Genomic DNA, 23,879 nt, shown 5'->3' on the forward strand with positions numbered 1-23,879 from the left:
CCCCAAAACCTTCAGAATTCCCTCAAAAACCATCCCGGATCACCCCAAAACCACCAAAACCAGCCCAAAAAAAACCCCTGGGGACCTCCAGGAGCGATGTCACCCTCCAGGTGACAAAAGCCACCACTGTGGTGACCCCAAGAGAGGCCAGGACCTGAGTCCACCTGGGGACAAGATTGGGGTCACCAGGGACCCCAAAACCTGCAAAATTACCCCCAAAATCATACAAAATCACCCAAAACAGCGAAGCCCCATCCAAAAACCCCTTGGGGACCTCCAGGGCCGATGTCACCCCCTGGTGACAAAAGCCACCACTGGGACCCCAAGAGGTGACAAAACCAGGGACCAGCTGGGGACAGGACTGGGGGTCACCAGTGACTCCAAGATTGCCCCCCAAAAAAACCCCCAAAACCACCCCAAAATGTCCTAAAACCACCCAAAACCAGCCCCAAAGCCCCTTGGGGACCTCCAGGGCCGATGTCACCTCCTGGTGACAAAAGCCACCCCTGTGGTGACCCCAAGAGGGGACACCTGAGTCCACCTGGGGACAAGATTGGGATCACCAGAGACCCCAAAACCTTCAAAATTACCCCAAAAATCATCCAAAACATCAAAGCCCCATCCAAAACCCCCTTGGGGACCTCCAGGGCCGATGTCACCTCCAGGTGACAAAAGCCACCACTGTGGTGACCCCAAGAGGGGACACCTGAGTCCACCTGGGGACAAGATTGGGGTCACCAGGAACCCCAAAACCTGCAAAATTACCCCAAAAATCATCCAAAACCACCCAAAACAACGAAGCCCCATCCAAAACCCCCTTGGGGACCTCCAGGGCCGATGTCACCTCCTGGTGACAAAAGCCACCCCTGTGACCCCAAGGAGGGCCCCAGGACCTGAGTCCACCTGGGCGCAAGATTGGGCTCAACAGGGACCCCAAAACCTGCAAAATTTCCCCAAAAATCATCCAAAACATCAAAGCCCCATCCAAAACCCCCTTGGGGACCTCCAAGATTGATGTCACCCCCCCGGTGACAAAAGCCACCACTGGGACCCCAAGAGGTGACAGGACCAGGGACCAGCTGGGGACAGGAGTGGGGGTCACCAGAGACCCCAAGATTCCCCCCCAAAAAAAAACCCCAAAACCACCCCAAAATGTCCTAAAACCACCCAAAACCAGCCCCAAAGCCCCTTGGGGACCTCCAGGGCCGATGTCACCTCCTGGTGACAAAAGCCACCTCTGTGGTGACCCCAGGAGGGGACACCTGAGTCCACCTGGGGACAAGATTGGGATCCCCAGAGACCCCAAAACCTGCAAAATTTCCCCAAAAATCATCCAAAACCACCCAAAACAGCGAAGCCCCATCCAAAAACCCCTTGGGGACCTCAAGGATTGATGTCACCTCCTGGTGACAAAAGCCACCACTGGGACCCCAGGAGGTGACAGGACCAGGGACCAGCTGGGGACAGGACTGGGGATCACCAGTGACTCCAAGATTCCCCAAAAAAAAAAACCCCAAAACCACCCCAAAATGTCCTAAAACCACCCAAAACCAGCCCCAAAGCCCCTTGGGGACCTCCAGGGCCGATGTCACCTCCTGGTGACAAAAGCCACCCCTGTGGTGACCCCAAGAGGGGACACCTGAGTCCACCAAGGGATAAGATTGGGATCACCAGAGACCCCAAAACCTGCAAAATTACCCCAAAAATCATCCAAAACCACCCCGAAGCCCCTTGGGGACCTCCAGGGCCGATGTCACCTCCTGGTGACAAAAGCCACCACTGTGGTGACCCCAAGAGGAGCCAGGACCTGAGTCCACCTGGGGACAAGATTGGGATCACCAGGGACCCCAAAACCTGCAAAATTTCCCCAAAAATCATCCAAAACCACCCAAAACAGCGAAGCCCCATCCAAAAACCCCTTGGGGACCTCCAGGGTTCGATGTCACCTCCTGGTGAGAAAAGCCACCACTGGGACCCCAAGGAGGGGACACCTGAGTCCACCTGGGGACAAGATTGGGGTCACCAGAGACCCCAAAACCTTCAAAATTACCCCAAAAATCATCCAAAACATCAAAGCCCCATCCAAAACCCCCTTGGGGACCTCCAGGATTGATGTCACCTCCTGGTGACAAAAGCCACCCCTGGGACCCCAAGAGGGGACAAAACCAGGGACCAGCTGGGGACAGGACTGGGGGTCACCAGTGACTCCAAGATTCCCCCAAAAAATCCCCAAAACCACCCCAAAATGTCCTAAAACCACCCAAAACCAGCCCCAAAGCCCCTTGGGGACCTCCAGGGCCGATGTCACCTCCTGGTGACAAAAGCCACCACTGTGGTGACCCCAAGAGGGGACACCTGAGTCCACCAAGGGATAAGATTGGGATCACCAGAGACCCCAAAACCTGCAAAATTACCCCAAAAATCATCCAAAACCACCCCGAAGCCCCTTGGGGACCTCCAGGGCCGATGTCACCTCCTGGTGACAAAAGCCACCACTGTGACCCCACGAGGTGACAGAACCGGGGAGACCCAAGATTGGGGTCACCAGAGACCCCAAAACCTTCTGAATTACCCCCGAAATTATCCGAGACCACCCAGCCCCAGCCCCAAGCCCCCCTGGGGACCGCCGTGGGTGGGGCCAGCCCCGGTGGCCAAGGCCACCGCGGTGTCCCCGTCCCTCACCGACGGACATGGCCGCCGCCGCCCGCAGCTCCCGCCAGGGGCTCTTGAAGTAGAAGAGGTTGGTGGAGATGAGGCGGCCCAGCAGCGCGGGGTGGCTGCGCATCTGCGGGGACAGCGGGGACAGAGGGGACATCAGGGACATGGGGGGCAGTGGGGACTTTGGGGACATCTGGGACAGCGGGGACATTGGGGACATGGGGGACATTGGGGATAGTGGGGACATCTGGGACAGCGGGGACGTTAGGGACAGTGGGGACAGAGGGGACATTGGGGACTTTGGGGACAGAGGGGACATCAGGGACATGGGGGGCAGTGGGGACAGAGGGGACATTAGGGACATGGGGGGCAGTGGGGACTTTGGGGACATCTGGGACAGCGGGGATGTTGGGGACATGGGGGACAGAGGGGACATTGGAGACTCTGGGGACATTGGGGACATTGGGGACATGGAGGACAGTGGGGACATTGGGGACATCTGGGACAGCGGGGACGTTGGGGACAGTGGGGACAGAGGGGACATTGGGGACTTTGGGGACATGGGGGACAGAGGGGACAGCGGGGATAGTGGGGACAGCGGGGACAGCAGGGACATTGGGGACAGTGGGGACTTTGGGGACATCAGGGACAGTGGGGATATTGGGGACATTGGGGACATTGGGGACTTTGGGGACATTGGGGACTTTGGGGACATGGGGGACAGAGGGGACATTGGGGACATCGGGGACATCTGGGACAGCGGGGACGTTGGGGACAGCGGGGACAGAGGGGACATTGGGGACTTTGGGGACATGGGGGACAGTGGGGACATTGGGGACATTGGGGATAGTGGGGACATTGGGGACAGTGGGGACAGAGGGGACAGAGGGGACATCAGGGACATTGGGGACATGGGGGACATCTGGGACAGCGGGGACGTTGGGGACAGCGGGGACAGAGGGGACATTGGGGACTTTGGGGGCAGCGGGGACAGCAGGGACATTGGGGACATTGGGGACATGGGGGGCAGTGGGGACATTGGGGACAGTGGGGACGTTGGGGACATTGGGGACAGAGGGGACAGCAGGGACAGAGGGGACAGAGGGGACATCAGGGACATTGGGGGCAGCGGGGACATCAGGGACATTGGGGACATTGGGGACAGTGGGGAGAGAGGGGACATCAGGGACATTGGGGACATGGGGGACAGTGGGGACATTGGGGACTTTGGGGACATGGGGGACATTGGGGACTTTGGGGACATTGGGGACATGGACATTGGGGACATTGGGGACATTGAGGACATTGGGGACATTGGGGACTGTGGGGACATTGGGGACATCTGGGACAGTGGGGACATTGGGGACATTGGGGACATTGGGGATATCGGGGACAGAGGGGACATCAGGGACATTGGGGATAGTGGGGACAGCGGGAACATTGGGGACATGGGGGACATTGGGGATAGTGGGGACATCTGGGACAGAGGGGACATTGGGGACTTTGGGGACAGTGGGGATGTTGGGGACATTGGGGATATGGGGGTTAGTGGGGACATTGGGGACATTGGGGACTTTGGGGACATTGGGGACTTTGGGGACATGGGGGACATGGGGGACATTGGGGACATTGGGGACATTGGCGACTTTGGGGACATTGGGGACATGGGGGACATTGGGGACTTTGGGGACATGGGGGACAGAGGGGACATCGGGGATAGTGGGGACAGAGGGGACAGCAGGGACATTGGGGACAGTGGGGACAGAGGGGACATTGGGGACTTTGGGGACATGGGGGACATGGGGGACATTGGGGACATTGGGGACATTGGCGACTTTGGGGACATTGGGGACATGGGGGACATTGGGGACTTTGGGGACATGGGGGACAGAGGGGACATCGGGGATAGTGGGGACAGAGGGGACAGCAGGGACATTGGGGACAGTGGGGACAGAGGGGACATCAGGGACAGTGGGGATATTGGGGACATTGGGGACATTGGGGACAGCGGGGACAGCGGGGACAGAGGGGACAGCAGGGACACTGGGGACATGGGGGCCATGGGGGACAATCCAAATCCCATCCCCACTTTCCCAATCCCAGTGTCTAAATCCCAATATCCTAATATCCCAATGTCCCAATGTCCCACTGTCCCAATGTCCCGATATCCCAATGTCCCGATATCCCACTGTCCCAATGTCCCAATGTCCCAATGTCCCGATATCCCAATGTCCCGATATCCCAATGTCCCGATATCCCAATGTCCCGATATCCCACTGTCCCAATGTCCCGAAATCCCAATGTCCCGATATCCCAATGTCCCGATATACCACTGTCCCAATGTCCCAATGTCCCAATGTCCCGATATCCCAATGTCCCAATGTCCCGATATCCCAATGTCCCGATATCCCACTGTCCCAATGTCCCAATGTCCCACTGTCCCAATGTCCTGATATCCCAATGTCCCAATGTCCCGATATCCCAATGTCCCGATATCCCACTGTCCCAATGTCCCAATGTCCCACTGTCCCAATGTCCTGATATCCCAATGTCCCAATGTCCCGATATCCCAATGTCCCGATATCCCAATGTCCCAATGTCCCACTGTCCCAATGTCCCGATATCCCAATGTCCCGATATCCCACTGTCCCAATGTCCCAATGTCCCACTGTCCCAATGTCCTGATATCCCAATGTCCCAATGTCCCGATATCCCAATGTCCCGATATCCCAATGTCCCAATGTCCCACTGTCCCAATGTCCCGATATTCCAATGTCCCAACGTCCCACTGTCCCAATGTCCCAACATCCCAATGTCCCAACATCCCAATGTCCCAACATCCCAATGTCCCAATATCCCAACGTTCCAATCCCAATATCCCGATGATATCCCAGCGATGTCCCACCAGGAACTTGCAGACGTCGTTGATGAACTCCCCGTAGTGCAGCCCCCGCTCCTCCCGCAGGTGATTCCCGAACATTTCCCGGAGCTCCTCGCAGCCCAGGCTGGGCCCGCACATCCGCAGCGCGAACTTGCACGCCTGGAAAACCGGGAACGCCGGGAATTCGGCACGTGGGGTCCCCCGAGCCCCCGGGAATCCCCCGGAATTCCCGGGAAATCCCACCTTGACCACGTCGGGCTGCGGGTCCTGCAGGTGCAGCAGGAGCGTCACGAGCCCGTTGAGGATCTGCTCCGAGAAAACCTCGGAGTCGGCGCGGCGGAAGCGGGACAGGTTCCCGAAGAGGACGATGGACGAGTGCCGGAGCTCCGCGTCTTCCTGGGAACACGGGGGAAAAACGGGAATCACGGGGGGGGGGGGGAAATCCCATAGATCCCACCCCGGGATCCCAAAATCCCAGAATCGCCATTCCCCATCCTGTGATCGAGATCCTGTCCTCTGATCCCAAAATTCCCATCCTGGGATCGCAAAATTCCCATCCCGGGATCCCAAAATTCCCGTCCTCTGATCCCAAAATTCCCGTCCTCTGATCCCACCATTCCCATCCCAGGATCCCAAAATTCCCGTCCTCTGATCCCGAAATTCCCGTCCTCTGATCCCAAAATTCCCATCCCGTGATAGAGATCCCATCCTCTGATCCCACCATTCCCATCCCGGGATCCCAGAATTCCCATCCTATGATCCCACCATTCCCATCCCGTGATCGAGATTCCCGTCCTGTGATCCCAAAATTCCCATCCTGGGATCCCAAAATTCCCATCCTGTGATCTCAAAATTCCCGTCCTGTGATCCCAAAATTCCCGTCCTCTGATCCCACCATTCCCATCCCGTGATAGAGATCCCGTCCTCTGATCCCACCATTCCCATCCCGGGATCCCAAAATTCCCATCCTCTGATCCCACCATTCCCATCCCGGGATCCCAAAATTCCCATCCTCTGATCCCACCATTCCCATCCCGGGATCCCAGAATTCCCATCCTCTGATCCCACCATTCCCATCCCGTGATCGAGATTCCCGTCCTGTGATCCCAAAATTCCCATCCTGGGATCCCAAAATTCCCATCCTGTGATCTCAAAATTCCTGTCCTCTGATCCCAAAATTCCCGTCCTCTGATCCCACCATTCCCATCCCGGGATCCCAAAATTCCCATCCTCTGATCCCACCATTCCCATTCCGTGATCGAGATTCCCATCCTGTGATCCCAAAATTCCCGTCCTCTGATCCCACCATTCCCATCCCGGGATCCCAAAATTCCCATCCTCTGATCCCACCATTCCCATCCCGTGATCGAGATTCCCATCCTGGGATCCCAAAATTCCCATCCCGGGATCCCGAAATTCCCATCCTCTGATCCCGAAATTCCCATCCCGGGATCCCAAAATTCCCATCCTCTGATCCCACCATTCCCATCCCGTGATCGAGATTCCCATCCTGTGATCCCAAAATTCCCGTCCTCTGATCCCACCATTCCCATCCCGGGATCCCAAAATTCCCATCCTCTGATCCCACCATTCCCATCCCGTGATCGAGATTCCCGTCCTGTGATCCCAAAATTCCCATCCTGGGATCCCAAAATTCCCATCCTGTGATCTCAAAATTCCTGTCCTCTGATCCCAAAATTCCCGTCCTCTGATCCCACCATTCCCATCCCGGGATCCCAAAATTCCCATCCTCTGATCCCACCATTCCCATTCCGTGATCGAGATTCCCATCCTGTGATCCCAAAATTCCCGTCCTCTGATCCCACCATTCCCATCCCGGGATCCCAAAATTCCCATCCTCTGATCCCACCATTCCCATCCCGTGATCGAGATTCCCATCCTGGGATCCCAAAATTCCCATCCCGGGATCCCGAAATTCCCATCCTCTGATCCCGAAATTCCCATCCCGGGATCCCAAAATTCCCATCCTCTGATCCCACCATTCCCATCCCGTGATCGAGATTCCCATCCTGTGATCCCAAAATTCCCGTCCTCTGATCCCACCATTCCCATCCCGGGATCCCAAAATTCCCATCCTCTGATCCCACCATTCCCATCCCGTGATCGAGATTCCCATCCTGTGATCCCAAAATTCCCGTCCTGTGATCCCACCATTCCCATCCTGGGATCCCAAAATTCCCGTCCTCTGATCCCACCATTCCCATCCCGTGATCGAGATTCCCGTCCTGTGATCCCAAAATTCCCATCCTGGGATCCCGAAATTCCCATCCTGTGATCTCAAAATTCCCATCCTGGGATCCCAAAATTCCCATCCTCTGATCCCACCATTCCCATCCCGTGATCGAGATTCCTGTCCTCTGATCCCACCATTCCCATCCTGGGATCCCAAAATTCCCATCCTCTGATCCCGAAATTCCCATCCTATGATCCCAAAATTCCCATCCTCTGATCCCACCATTCCCATCCCGTGATCGAGATTCCCATCCTCTGATCCCAAAATTCCCATCCTGTGATCCCAAAATTCCCATCCTGGGATCCCAAAATTCCCATCCTGTGATCCCACCATTCCCATTGTCCCAAGCACCAGGGGACAATCCCAATGGGACAATTCCAGTGGAAAAATTCCAGTGGGCCAATCCCAATGGGACAATTCCAGTGGAAAAATTCCAATGGGACAATCCCAATGGGATGATCCCAGTGCGGCAATTCCAATGGACCAATCCCCATGGGCCAATCCCAGTGGGAAAATCCCAGTGGGAAAATCCCATGGGGGATTCCCAATGGGAAAATTCCAATGGACCAATCCCGATGGGACAATCCCAGTGGGAAAATCCCAAAGGACCAACCCCAGTGGGACAATTCCAACTGGACAATTCCAATGGGACGAACCCAACGGGACAATTCCAGTGGGAAAAATTCCAATGGACCAATCCCAATGGGGCAATTCCAATGGGACCATCCCAATGGGAAAATCCCAAGGGACCAATCCCAGTGTGACAATTCCAGTGGGACAATCCCAATGGACCAATCCCGATGGGACAATCCCAGGAGGAAAATCCCAAGGGAAGAATCCCAAGGGGCGAATCCCAATGGGACAATCCCAGTGGGAAAATCCCAAAGGACCAATCCCAGTGGGACAATTCCAACTGGACAATTCCAATGGGACGAACCCAACGGGACAATTCCAGTGGGAAAAATTCCAGTGGACCAATCCCAATGGGGCAATTCCAATGGGACCATCCCAATGGGAAAATCCCAATGGACCAATCCCAGTGTGACAATTCCAGTGGGACAATCCCAATGGACCAATCCCGATGGGACAATCCCAGGAGGAAAATCCCAATGGAAGAATCCCAAGGGGCGAATCCCAGTGGGACAATCCCAGTGGGAAAATCCCAAAGGACCAATCCCAGTGGGACAATTCCAACTGGACAATTCCAATGGGACGAACCCAACGGGACAATTCCAGTGGGAAAAATTCCAATGGACCAATCCCAATGGGGCAATTCCAATGGGACCATCCCAATGGGAAAATCCCAATGGACCAATCCCAGTGTGACAATTCCAGTGGGACAATCCCAATGGACCAATCCCGATGGGACAATCCCAGGAGGAAAATCCCAATGGAAGAACTCCAAGGGGCGAATCCCAATGGGACAATCCCAGTGGGAAAATCCCAAAGGACCAATCCCAGTGGGACAATTCCAACTGGACAATTCCAATGGGACGAACCCAACGGGACAATTCCAGTGGGAAAAATTCCAATGGACCAATCCCAACGGGACAATTCCAATGGGACCATCCCAATGGGAAAATCCCAATGGACCAATCCCGATGGGACAATTCCAGTGGGACAATCCCAATGGGAAAATCCCAATGGACCAATCCTGATGGGACAATCCCAGGAGGAAAATCCCAATGGAAGAATCCCAATGGACCAATCCCAGTGTGACAATTCCAGTGGGACAATCCCAATGGACCAATCCCCGTGGGACAATCCCAATGGGACCAATCCCAGCGGGACCCTCAGCCCAGCACAGGAGCACGGATGAGAATCCAGGAGAAATCCCAGCCCAGGGGAGAAACCTGGGATGGGAGAACCCCACGGGATGGACCCCTGGGGACGCGCCCACCGCGCCCCAAGCCCATTCCCAGCGCCGGGAATTCCGGGCTGGCTCCTCACGCTGTCGAAGAAGGGCCGGATGCGGATGGCGACGTGGAGCAGCATGGATTGCACGTCCCGCTCTTCCAGGTGATCCAGGATTTTGGAGAGGCTGGACATGGCCTCCAGCGCCAGCAGATTGTTGGGATCGTCCTTGTCGTCCATGCCGTTGACCATGGAGGCCAGCAGCTGCGAGCCGTGCCTCCGGATCTGCCGGGAAAACCGGGATCGCAGCCGGGAAAACCGGGATACGGAGCCCCGGGAGGGAGCTCGTCCCGGAGAAAAGTGGGATTGAGGGGATCCAGAGGGAGTTTGGGATCAGCTCCGAGGGAAAAAAGGGATGGGGAAAGAGGGAACGGCTCCAGGTTGGGATTTTTGGGAATATTCCCCTGGAGTTGAGGGCAAACAGGGGTTGGGTGGGTCCACGGTTGGGATGGGAATGGGGGAATTCCCGGGAGCAGCTGCGGGATCTGTGGGGGCTCATCCCGGAGAAAAGTGGGATTGAAGGGATCCAGGGGGATCCAGGGCAGGATCTGCTCCCAGGGAACAGGGACAGGACCCGGGGAACGGCCTCGGGTTGGGATTTTAGGGAATATTCCCCTGGAAAGGGCTGGAATTCCGGGATTTCAGGCCTCAGGAAGCAGGGCAGGGACTGAGGCCGAGGATTCCCAGGAGAAGCTGGGAAAAGGGGCTGATCCCAGCTGGAATTCCTGCGGCTCTGGGAAATGTTCCCGGGGATCCCTGGAAAACGGGGCTGGGGAGGATCCCCCTGCTGGGAAAGGCTCCGGCACTTCCCAGGATTTCCGGGAATGGCTCCGGAAAATCGGGACTTTTAGGATTCGGAGCCTCCCGGTGCATCCCAATCCCTGGAGCTCCCTCCCCATCCCACAAAACCTCATCCCGATGTTTTGGAGGCAATTCCAGCCCTCCCCTGCGGAAGTGGGGATCCATTCCCTGTGCCCTGCCCTTCCAGTCTCCCTCCAAATCCCAAACCCCAGATCCCCGGAGCGGCTCCCACCTTTTCCGGGGATCCCGAGGCCACGTTCCCGAGCCCCCGGAGCGCCAGGACCCGCACCAGGAGGCAGGAATCCTTCTCCAGAGCCGTCAGCGCGTCCAGGATCGGCTCCAGCAGGACCAGGTCGTTCACCACCTTGTGGCTGAGGAGCTGGAGAAGGGAAAAAACCTCGGGATACGCCGGGAAAAATCCCCCGGATGGATGAGAGGGGAGCCGGAATTCCCGGGAAGAGCCGCGGTTGGAGCTGCTCTGGGATAATCCAAGGAAAACTCAGCCTGGGGAGGGATTTGGGGTCCTGGAATGGTGTTGATGCAGGATTGGGAAAATTCGAGAATTTTTGGGAAGATTTGGCTCCAAAGAGCCACTCTGGGCCTGGAATTTCCCCTCATCCTGCGGATCCGCCGGAATTCTCTTCTCCTTCCCCTCAGCTCCGGCTGGAATTTGAAACCCTCTGAGATTCAAGCGCGCTCCGGATTCTGGGATGGGCTCCAGGAGCAGCTGGGAATTTGGGATGGATGGATCCATGGATGGATCCATGGGATGGATGGATGGATGGATGGATCCAAGGATGGATGGATGGATCCATGGGATGGATGGATGGATGGATCCAAGGATGGATGGATGGATCCATGGATGGATGGATGGATGATGGATCTATGTGATGGATCTATGGATGGATGGATGGATGGATGGATCCATGGAATGGATGGATCCATGGATAGATCCATAGATGGATCCATGTGATGATCGATCCATGGATGATGGATGATGGATCCATGGATGGATCCATGGATGGATGATCAATCCATGGATGGACTGAAGGATCCATGGATGGATCTGTGGATGGATCTGTGGATGGATCCGTGGATAGATCCATGGATGGATCCATGTGATGGAAGGATGGATGGATCCACGGATCCATGGATGGATGGATGGATGGATCCAAGGATGGATGGATCCAAGGATGGATGGATCCATGGATGGATGGATGGATGATGGATCTATGTGATGGATGATGGATGGATAGATGGATCGATGGATCCATGGATGGATGACGGATGGATCCATGGAATGGAAAGATCCGTGGATAGATCCATAGATGGATCCATGTGATGATCGATCCATGGATGGATGGATGGATCCATGGATGGATCTGTGGATGGATCCGTGGATGGATCCGTGGATAGATCCATGGATGTATCCATGTGATGGATGATCGATCCATGGATGGATGGATCCATGGATGGATCCACGCATGGATGATCGATCCATGGATGATGAATGGATCCATGGATGGATCCGTGGATAGATCCACGGATGGATCCATGGATGGATGATCGATCCATGGATGGACTGAAGGATCCATGGATGGATCTGTGGATGGATCTGTGGATGGATCCGTGGATAGATCCATGGATGGATCCTTGTGATGGAAGGATGGATGAATCCACGGATCCATGGATGGATGGATGGATGGATCCAAGGATGGATGGATCCATGGATGGATGGATGGATGATGGATCTATGTGATGGATGATGGATCGATCGATCCATGGATGGATGACGGATGGATCCATGGAATGGAAAGATCCGTGGATAGATCCATAGATGGATCCATGTGATGATCGATCCATGGATGGATGGATGGATCCATGGATGGATCTGTGGATGGATCCGTGGATGGATCCGTGGATAGATCCATGGATGGATCCATGTGATGGATGATCGATCCATGGATGGATGGATCCATGGATGGATCCACGGATGGATGATCGATCCATGGATGATGAATGGATCCATGGATAGATCCGTGGATAGATCCACGGATGGATCCATGGATGGATGATCGATCCATGGATGGACTGAAGGATCCATGGATGGATCCGTGGATGGATCTGTGGATGGATCTGTGGATAGATCCATGGATGGATCCATGTGATGGAAGGATGGATGGATCCACAGATCCATGGATGGATGGATGGATGGATCCAAGGATGGATGGATCCAAGGATGGATGGATCCATGGATGGATGGATGGATGATGGATCTATGTGATGGATGATGGATGGATAGATGGATCGATCGATCCATGGATGGATGATGGATGGATGGATGGAATGGAAAGATCCGTGGATAGATCCATAGATGGATCCATGTGATGATCGATCCATGGATGGATGGATGGATCCATGGATGGATCTGTGGATGGATCCGTGGATGGATCCGTGGATAGATCCATGGATGGATCCATGTGATGGATGATCGATCCATGGATGGATGGATGGATCCATGGATGGATCCACGCATGGATGATCGATCCATGGATGATGAATGGATCCATGGATGGATCCGTGGATAGATCCACGGATGGATCCATGGATGGATGATCGATCCATGGATGGACTGAAGGATCCATGGATGGATCTGTGGATGGATCTGTGGATGGATCCGTGGAGAGATCCATGGATGGATCCTTGTGATGGAAGGATGGATGAATCCACGGATCCATGGATGGATGGATGGATGGATCCAAGGATGGATGGATCCATGGATGGATGGATGGATGATGGATCTATGTGATGGATGATGGATCGATCGATCCATGGATGGATGACGGATGGATCCATGGAATGGAAAGATCCGTGGATAGATCCATAGATGGATCCATGTGATGATCGATCCATGGATGGATGGATGGATCCATGGATGGATCTGTGGATGGATCCGTGGATGGATCCGTGGATAGATCCATGGATGTATCCATGTGATGGATGATCGATCCATGGATGGATGGATCCATGGATGGATCCACGCATGGATGATCGATCCATGGATGATGAATGGATCCATGGATGGATCCGTGGATAGATCCACGGATGGATCCATGGATGGATGATCGATCCATGGATGGACTGAAGGATCCATGGATGGATCTGTGGATGGATCTGTGGATGGATCCGTGGATAGATCCATGGATGGATCCTTGTGATGGAAGGATGGATGAATCCACGGATCCATGGATGGATGGATGGATGGATCCAAGGATGGATGGATCCATGGATGGATGGATGGATGATGGATCTATGTGATGGATGATGGATCGATCGATCCATGGATGGATGACGGATGGATCCATGGAATGGAAAGATCCGTGGATAGATCCATAGATGGATCCATGTGATGATCGATCCATGGATGGATGGATGGATCCATGGATGGATCTGTGGATGGATCCGTGGATGGATCCGTGGATAGATCCATGGATGGATCCATGTGATGGATGATCGATCCATGGATGGATGGATCCATGGATGGATCCACGGATGGATGATCGATCCATGGATGATGAATGGATCCATGGATAGATCCGTGGATAGATCCACGGATGGATCCATGGATGGATGATCGATCCATGGATGGACTGAAGGATCCATGGATGGATCCGTGGATGGATCTGTGGATGGATCTGTGGATAGATCCATGGATGGATCCATGTGATGGAAGGATGGATGGATCCACAGATCCATGGATGGATGGATGGATGGATCCAAGGATGGATGGATCCAAGGATGGATGGATCCATGGATGGATGGATGGATGATGGATCTATGTGATGGATGATGGATGGATAGATGGATCGATCGATCCATGGATGGATGATGGATGGATGGATGGAATGGAAAGATCCGTGGATAGATCCATAGATGGATCCATGTGATGATCGATCCATGGATGGATGGATGGATCCATGGATGGATCTGTGGATGGATCCGTGGATGGATCCGTGGATAGATCCATGGATGGATCCATGTGATGGATGATCGATCCATGGATGGATGGATGGATCCATGGATGGATCCACGCATGGATGATCGATCCATGGATGATGAATGGATCCATGGATGGATCCGTGGATAGATCCACGGATGGATCCATGGATGGATGATCGATCCATGGATGGACTGAAGGATCCATGGATGGATCTGTGGATGGATCTGTGGATGGATCCGTGGATAGATCCATGGATGGATCCTTGTGATGGAAGGATGGATGAATCCACGGATCCATGGATGGATGGATGGATGGATCCAAGGATGGATGGATCCATGGATGGATGGATGGATGATGGATCTATGTGATGGATGATGGATCGATCGATCCATGGATGGATGACGGATGGATCCATGGAATGGAAAGATCCGTGGATAGATCCATAGATGGATCCATGTGATGATCGATCCATGGATGGATGGATGGATCCATGGATGGATCTGTGGATGGATCCGTGGATGGATCCGTGGATAGATCCATGGATGGATCCATGTGATGGATGATCGATCCATGGATGGATGGATCCATGGATGGATCCACGGATGGATGATTGATCCATGGATGGATGGATGGCTCCATGGAATGGATGGATCCGTGGATAGATCCATGGATGGATCCATGTGATGGATGATCGATCCATGGATGGATGGATGGCTCCATGGAATGGATGGATCCGTGGATAGATCCATGGATGGATCCATGTGATGGATGATCGATCCATGGATGGATGGATGGATCCATGGATGGATCCACAGATGGATGATCGATCCATGGATGGATGGATGGCTCCATGGAATGGATGGATCCGTGGATAGATCCATGGATGGATCCATGTGATGGATGATCGATCCATGGATGGATGGATGGATCCATGGATGGATCCACAGATGGATGATCGATCCATGGATGGATCCGTGGATGGATCCGTGGATAGATCCACGGATGGATCCACAGATGGATGATTGATCCATGGATGGATGGATGGCTCCATGGAATGGATGGATCCGTGGATAGATCCACGGATGGATCCATGGATGGATCCACGGATGGATCCATGTGATGATCGATCCATGGATGGATGGATAGATCCACGGATGGATCCACAGATGGATGATCGATCCATGGATGGATGGATGGCTCCATGGAATGGATGGATCCGTGGATAGATCCACGGATGGATCCATGTGATGGATGGATCCGTGGATCCACGGAGGGCAGACCAGCCGGACATTCCCGTATTTCCCGCTCACCTCGGCCAGGAAGGCGCTGCTGGTCACCCTCTGGCACTCGAAGGCGCTTCCCAGCACCGGGATGAGGCTCCGGACGATCGGCGGCAGCCGGGGCCCGCAGAGCCGAGCCATGGCCCTGGGTGGGAACAGCACTCGGAATCCCGGGAATCCCGAGAATCCCGGGAATCCCCGTCCCCGGGCAGGACAAACACCCAGCACGGAAAACCAGGAGTGACCCACAGGGAAGGATCTGGGGCGTCCCGGACACCCCAGCCGGGTTTTCTTTGGGATGAGTTCCCCAAAAGTTGGATAATCCCAATCCCAACCCGGGGGTTATTCCCGGATGTTTTGGGATGGGGTCCTGGCCACCCCCTGGCGATGGGGATTTCCCAGGAATGATGGGATGGGATGGGATGGGATGGGATGGGATGGGATGGGATGGGATGGGATGGGATGGGATGCAGCAGGATACTCCAGGAATCCCAGGGATGCAGCAGGAAAAGGGAGGAGTTTTCCATGGGGGCCTCTGGGATCCCATGGAAGTGGGGCAGGAATGGGGAAGAGAATGAGCCCGGCCATGGGAACGATGGGAAACGTGGGATGAGTGGGAAATAGTGGGATCGGAGACACCGGGAATTCCACAGTGGGATTGGTGACACTGGAATTCCACACTGGGATTGGCAACACTGGGAATTCCACAGTGGGACTGGGGACACCAGGAATTCCACACTGGGATTGGAGACACTGGAATTCCATAGTGGGATTTGCAACACCGGGAATTCCACACTGGGATTGGGGACACTGGGAATTCCACAGTGGGACTGGGGACACCAGGAATTCCACACTGGGATTGGAGACACTGGAATTCCATAGTGGGATTTGCAACACCGGGAATTCCACACTGGGACTGGGGACACCAGGAATTCCACAGTGGGATTGGGCACACCAGGAATTCCACACTGGGTTTGGAGACACCGGGAATTACACAGTGGGATCAGTGACACTGGAATTCCACACTGGGATTGGGGACACCGGGAATTCCACAGGGGACTGGGGACACTGGAATTCCACAGTGGGATTGGAGACACTGGGAATTCCACACTGGGATTGGTGACACTGGAATTCCACACTGGGAATGGGGACACCGGGAATTCCACAGGGGACTGGGGACACTGGAATTCCACAGGGGATTGGAGACACCGGAATTCCATAGTGGGATCAGTGACACTGGAATTCCACACTGGGATTGGAGACACCGGGAATTACACAGTGGGATCAGTGACACTGGAATTCCATAGTGGGATTTGCAACACTGGGAATTCCACACTGGGATTGGAGACACCGGAATTCCACAGGGGGATCGATGACAGTGGGAATTCCACAGTAGGATCGGAGACAGCAGGAATTCTGCAGTGGGATTGGAGACACTGGGAATTCCACAGTGGGATCAATGACACCGGGAATTCCATACTGGGATCCGAGACACTGGGAATCCCATTTTGGGATGGGTGACACTGGGAATTCCATACTGGGATGGGAGACACTGGGAATTCCATACTGGGATCAATGACACCGGGAATCCCATTTTGGGATCAATGACAGTGGGAATCCCATTTTGGGATGGGTGACACCGGGAATTCCATACTGGGATCAATGATACTGGGAATCCCATCTTGGGATCCGAGACACCGGGAATCCCATTTTGGGATGGGTGACACTGGGAATCCCATTTTGGGATGGGTGACAGCGGGAATCCCATTTTGGGATGGGTGACACTGGGAATCCCATTTTGGGATGGGTGACGCCGGGAATTCCATACTGGGATCTGAGACACTGGGAATCCCATCTTGGGATCTGAGACACCGGGAATCCCATTTTGGGATGGGTGACACTGGGAATTCCATACTGGGATCGGAGACACTGGGAATTCCATACTGGGATCAATGACAGCGGGAATCCCATTTTGGTATTTGAGACACTGGGAATTCCATACTGGGATTGGAGACATCGGGAATTCCATACTGGGATCAATGACACCGGGAATCCCATTTTGGGATCAATGACAGTGGGAATCCCATTTTGGGATGGGAGACACTGGGAATTCCATACTGGGATTGGAGACACTGGGAATTCCATACTGGGATCTGAGACACTGGGAATCCCATGTTGGGATGGGTGACACTGGGAATTCCATACTGGGATTGGAGACACTGGGAATTCCATACTGGGATCAATGACACTGGGAATTCCCTTTTGGGATGAGTGACCCTGGGAATTCCATACTGGGATCAATGATACCGGGAATTCCATACTGGTATTGGAGACACTGGGAATCCCATTTTGGGATGGGTGACACTGGGAATTCCATACTGGGATTGGAGACACTGGGAATTCCATACTGGGATCAATGATACTGGGAATCCCATCTTGGGATCCGAGACACCGGGAATCCCATTTTGGGATGGGTGACACCGGGAATTCCATACTGGGATCTGAGACACTGGGAATCCCATCTTGGGATCTGAGACACCGGGAATCCCATTTTGGGATGGGTGACACTGGGAATTCCATACTGGGATCAGAGACACTGGGAATCCCATTTTGGGATCCGAGACACTGGGAATCCCATCTTGGGATCTGAGACACTGGGAATCCCATTTTGGGATCAATGACAGCGGGAATCCCATTTTGGGATGGGTGACACTGGGAATTCCATACTGGGATCTGAGACACCGGGAATCCCATTTTGGGATCAGTGACAGCGGGAATCCTGTTTTGGGATGGGTGACACTGGGAATCCCATACTGGGATTGGAGACACCGGGAATTCCACAGCGGTACCAACTTCCAGCTCCAGCTGCATCCACCCCTCCACATTCCCGGGAGCAAAATGATCCCACCCCACCCAAAAACCCCGGAATTCCCCGGGAAGCGCCCCCGGAATTCCCTACCCGGCCAGGAGGGCGATTCCGTCGTGGTGCCGCTCGGGAATTCCCATCAGTTCCCAGCCCCCGGTGCTTCCCACATCCCGGACGACGTCGTCGTTCCCGGCCCGCGCCAGCATCGCCTTCAGCGTCTGCACGGCACAGCTGGAAAATTCGGGATTGGGATCGGGATGGGATCTGGGGTTGGGTTCGGGGCTGGGTCCAAGATTGGGTCTGGAATTGGATCTGGGGTTGGATTCAGATTCAGTTTGGGATTGGGTTTGGGATTGGATCTGGGGTTGGATTCAGGGTCGGGTTTGGGTTTACGATTGGATTTGGGATTGGGATTGGATTCAGGGTCGGGTTTGGGTTTACGATTGGATTTGGGGTCGGATCTGGGATTGGATTTGGGATTGGATTTGGGTTGGATTCGGGACTGGATTCGGGATTTGGGATTGGATCTGGGGTGGATTAGGGATTGGATCTGGAATTAGATCAGGAATTGGATTCTGAATGAGTTTAGGATTGGATCTGGGACTGGGTTTGGCATTGGGTTTGGGATTGGGTTTGGGATTGGATTCAGGATTTGGGATTGGATCTGGGGTGGATTTGGGATTGGATCTGGAATTGGATTCTGAATGAGTTTAGGATTGGATCTGGGACTGGCTTCGGGATTGGGTTTGGGATTGGATTTGGGATTGGATTCAGGATTTGGGATTGGATCTGGAATTGGATTCTGAATGAGTTTAGGATTGGATCTGGGACTGGCTTCGGGATTGGGTTTGGGATTGGGTTTCGGATTGGGTTTGGGATTGGATTCAGGATTGGATTTGGGACTGGCTTCGGGATTGGGTTTGGGATTGGATTTGGGATTGGATTCGGGATTGGATTCAGGATTGGATCTGGGGTTGCATTCAGGATTGGATTCGGGACTGGATTCAGGATTTGGGATTGGATCTGGGGTGGATTCGGGACTGGATCTGGAATTAGATCAGGAATTGGATTCTGAATGAGTTTAGGATTGGATCTGGGGGTGGATTCAGGATTGGATTCGGGACTGGATTCAGGATTTGGGATTGGATCTGGGGGGTGGATTTGGGATTGGATTTGGGATTGGCTTCAGGATTGGATTTGGGATTGGATCTGGAATTGGGTTTGGGATTGGATCTGGGACTGGGTTTGGGATTGGATTCGGTTTGGCTCTGGCTCCATCCAGGATATCCCGAGGGAATTCCATGCCCGGGGACGCCGGGAATGCCGGAGTTGGAGCCATCCCAGCACACTGGGAACGGGATCCAAGACAAAAAACTGGGAAGGGAAAAACTCCGGAGCTACTTGAAGGGATTTTTTTTTTTTCATGGAATGAACGATTTATAGGGTTGGGATTGTTTTGCCGCGGAGCAACATCTGGAAAAGATCCGTTATCCCGTCAAAACACCGGGAAGGGGAGCCAGGGATAAATCCCGGCTGTCGGAACGGGGATCCCACACACGAAGGAAATCCGGGATTCGGGATTGGCCTTCGGAGCTGCTGTCCCAGATCTCCCCATGGGGATTTGTCCCATTCCCCCGGAATTTGTGGGGTGGGAGAATCCCGAGGATTCCAGGACAGCCTCTGGAATGCTGGAAATTTGGGAATAACGACGGAAAATGGATCCCAAACACGGGAACTGCCCTGGGAAACATTCCCTGGGATCTGGAGCATCCTTGGATTCCCGGTTGGACGGGATGGGACCATCCCAGAGGTTTTCCAACCTCGGCCATTCCATGATTCCGAAGGATCCGGGATCCCATGGGGAAAACCCAAGGAAGAGGCCCAAAGGTGCATTCCCGATGGAAAATCCGGGAGTTTTCCCAAAAAAATCTCCCAGAGTAGCTGGAAAGATCCCGGTGGAGCTTTCCCTGTTTTGGATGGCCCAGGGAAAAGTGGGACAAGGAATGGGAATGGCAAAATTCCAGGAGAAAAAAAAAAAGAAAAAACAAAAAACCTGGAATGCCAGAGAGGCCTCGGAGCCTCCGGGATTAATTAAAGACTAATTAAGGAAAGCTCGGGATCTGCCGGCCTTGGGAAATCCCGGAATGCCGGAATGGGGTGGGAATGGAGGGGATTTAAGGATGATCCCATTCCCACGGGACAATCCCAGGGGTGTCCATGGAATTCCGGACTGGTTTGGGATGGAGGGAATTTTGGGATCATCCCATTCCCAGTTTTTCCATGGGACGCTTCCTGCTATCCCAGGATGCGACAATTGCAGGGATGGGGCAGCCTCGGTTTCCCTGGAATTCACTCTCCCACTCCTCCTTTTTTTGGGAATCCGCTCCCACATCCAGACCCTGCTCCGGGTACTCCATCCCACTCCTGCTTCCCAAATTCCCAATCCCAAAATGGGATCCCAATCCCTGGTTCCCATCCCATCCCATCGCATTATTCCATCCCATAAATCCATAAATCCCACAAATCCCATTATCCCATCCCATCAATCCCATCAATCCCACAAATCCCATAAATTCCATCCCATAATTCCCATAAATCCCATCCATCGCATCCCACAAATCCCATCACCCCACCCCGTTTCCCCCCCCCCCCCACTTTTCCCATGGAATTTCCCACAGAATTCCCACTTTTTCTCCCCCATGGAATTCCCACCTTTTCCCCCCCACAGAATTCCCACTTTTCCCCCGGAATTCCCACTTCCCCCCACTGAATTTCTGTCTTTTCCCCAGGGAATTCCCACTTTTCCCCATGGAATCTCTGCTGAATTCCCACTTTGCCCCATGGAATTCCCACCCTTTCCCCATGGAATTCCCACCGAATTCCCATTTTCCCCCACGACATTCCCACTTTTCCCCACAGAATTCCCACTTTTCCGCATAGAATTTCTGGCTTTTCCCCAGGGAATTCCCAACTTCTTACCCCATGGAATTCCCACCTTTTCTCCACAAAATTCCCACTTTTCCCCCACGGATATTCCCACTTTCCCCACACACAATTCCCCCTTTTTCCCAGGGAATTCCCACATAATTCCCACTTTTCTCCAGGGAATTCCCACAAAATTCCCACTTTTCTCCAGGGAATTCCCAACCTCTTCCCCCATGGAATTCCCCCTTTCCCCCTACAGAATTCCCACTTTTCCCCCTACACAATTCCCCCTTTTCCCCCTACAGAATTCCCACATAATTCCCCCTTTTCCCCAGGGAATTCCCACATAATTCCCACTTTCCCCCCCTACAGAATTCCCACTTTTCCCCCTACACAATTCCCCCTTTTCCCCCTACAGATTTCCCACTTTAATTCCCACTTTCCCCCCTACAGAATTCCCACTTTCCCCCCTACACAATTCCCCCTTTCTCCCTAGGGAATTCCCACAGAATTCCCCCTTTCCCCCCTACAGAATTCCCACTTTTCCCCCTACACAATTCCCCCTTTTCCCCATGGAATTCCCACATAATTCCCACTTTTCCCCCCACAAAATTCCCTCTTTTCCCCAGGAATTCCCACATAATTCCCACTTTCCCCCCTACACAATTCCCACTTTTCCCCCTACACAATTCCCCCCTTTTCCCCAGGGAATTCCCACATAATTCCCCCTTCCCCCCTACAGAATTCCCCCTTTTCCCCCCACAAAATTCCCCCTTTTCCCCCCCACAAAATTCCCCCTTTTCCCCCCACAAAATTCCCCCCTTTTCCCCAGGGAATTCCCACATAATTCCCCCTTTTCCCCAGGGAATTCCCACATAATTCCCCCCTTTCCCCCCTACAGAATTCCCACTTTTCCCCCCACAACAATTCCCCCTTTTTCCCCAGGGAATTCCCACATAATTCCCACTTTTCCCCCCTACAGAATTCCCCCTTTTCCCCAGGGAATTCCCCGCTCCCTCCCCACCTGCAGGGCTGGAGGTTCCTCTTTTCCCGGCCCTGCAGGAATTTCGGGAGCTGGACCCCCACGGAGCAGCCGAGGCGCAGCAGGAGCCCCCTGGAAAAGCTCCGGGAATCGCTCCAGGACCGCGGCCGCCGCCTCCGGCACAGACATGAGCTCATCCAGGGCGCGCGTGGCCTGCCAGGGAAAAGCGGGAATCTCCCGGGAAAACTCCGGAAAAAAAAAGGAGCTTTTGGGTTTTCCGCCCCTTCCCCGCCGCCCGAGTTTAACCCTTGCTGCAGAGTCCACGGATTTGGGGATTTTCCTGCTGGAATTCCCATGGATTTGGGGTTTTCCTGCTGGAATTGCCACGGATTTGGGGTTTTCTCCCACGGATTTGGGGTTTTTCCTGCTGGAATTCCCATGGATTTGGGGTTTTCTCCCACAGATTTGGGGCTTTTCCTGATGGAATTCCCATGGATTTGGGGCTTTTCCTGATGGAATTCCCCACGGATTTGGGGCTTTTCCTGCTCGAATTTCCAAAGATTTGGGGTTTTTCCTACTGGAATTCCCACGGATTTGGGGCTTTTCCTGCTGGAATTCCCACGGATTTGGGGTTTTATCCCATGGATTTGGGGTTTTCCTGCTCGAATTTCCAAAGATTTGGGGTTTTCTTCCACGGATTTGGGGTTTTCCTACTGGAATTCCCACGGATTTGGGGCTTTTCCTGCTGGAATTCCCATGGATTTGGGGTTTTCCTGCTGGAATTGCCACGGATTTGGGGTTTTCTCCCACGGATTTGGGGTTTTTCCTGCTGGAATTCCCATGGATTTGGGGTTTTCTCCCACAGATTTGGGGCTTTTCCTGATGGAATTCCCATGGATTTGGGGCTTTTCCTGATGGAATTCCCACGGATTTGGGGCTTTTCCTGCTCGAATTTCCAAAGATTTGGGGTTTTTCCTACTGGAATTCCCACGGATTTGGGGCTTTTCCTGCTGGAATTCCCACGGATTTGGGGTTTTATCCCATGGATTTGGGGTTTTCCTGCTCGAATTTCCAAAGATTTGGGGTTTTCTTCCACGGATTTGGGGTTTTCCTACTGGAATTCCCACGGATTTGGGGCTTTTCCTGCTGGAATTCCCATGGATTTGGGGTTTTCCTGCTGGAATTGCCACGGATTTGGGGTTTTCCCTACTGGAATTCCCACGGATTTGGGGTTTTCTCCCACGGATTTGGGGTTTTTCCTGCTGGAATTCCCATGGATTTGGGGTTTTTCCTGATGGAATTCCCATGAATTTGGGGC

At 53.7% G+C, this 23,879-nt stretch overlaps 1 protein-coding gene across 1 annotated transcript in view; it reads right to left on the reverse strand.

Annotated features, from left to right (window-relative positions):
- LOC128810753 (maestro heat-like repeat-containing protein family member 1) overlaps nucleotides 1-23,879 on the reverse strand; it is an 85,264-nt gene that overhangs the window by 3,880 nt on the left and 57,505 nt on the right. The window contains 9 exon segments of the mRNA XM_053983905.1: nucleotides 2,683-2,785; nucleotides 5,564-5,698; nucleotides 5,783-5,935; nucleotides 9,744-9,932; nucleotides 10,741-10,887; nucleotides 15,819-15,933; nucleotides 18,748-18,885; nucleotides 22,604-22,692; nucleotides 22,694-22,924. Of these exon segments, the coding sequence (XP_053839880.1) occupies nucleotides 2,683-2,785; nucleotides 5,564-5,698; nucleotides 5,783-5,935; nucleotides 9,744-9,932; nucleotides 10,741-10,887; nucleotides 15,819-15,933; nucleotides 18,748-18,885; nucleotides 22,604-22,692; nucleotides 22,694-22,924 (1,300 nt within the window).

Source organism: Vidua macroura, chromosome 1 (assembly GCF_024509145.1).
Source record: "Vidua macroura isolate BioBank_ID:100142 chromosome 1, ASM2450914v1, whole genome shotgun sequence".
Lineage (NCBI taxonomy): Eukaryota > Metazoa > Chordata > Aves > Passeriformes > Viduidae > Vidua > Vidua macroura.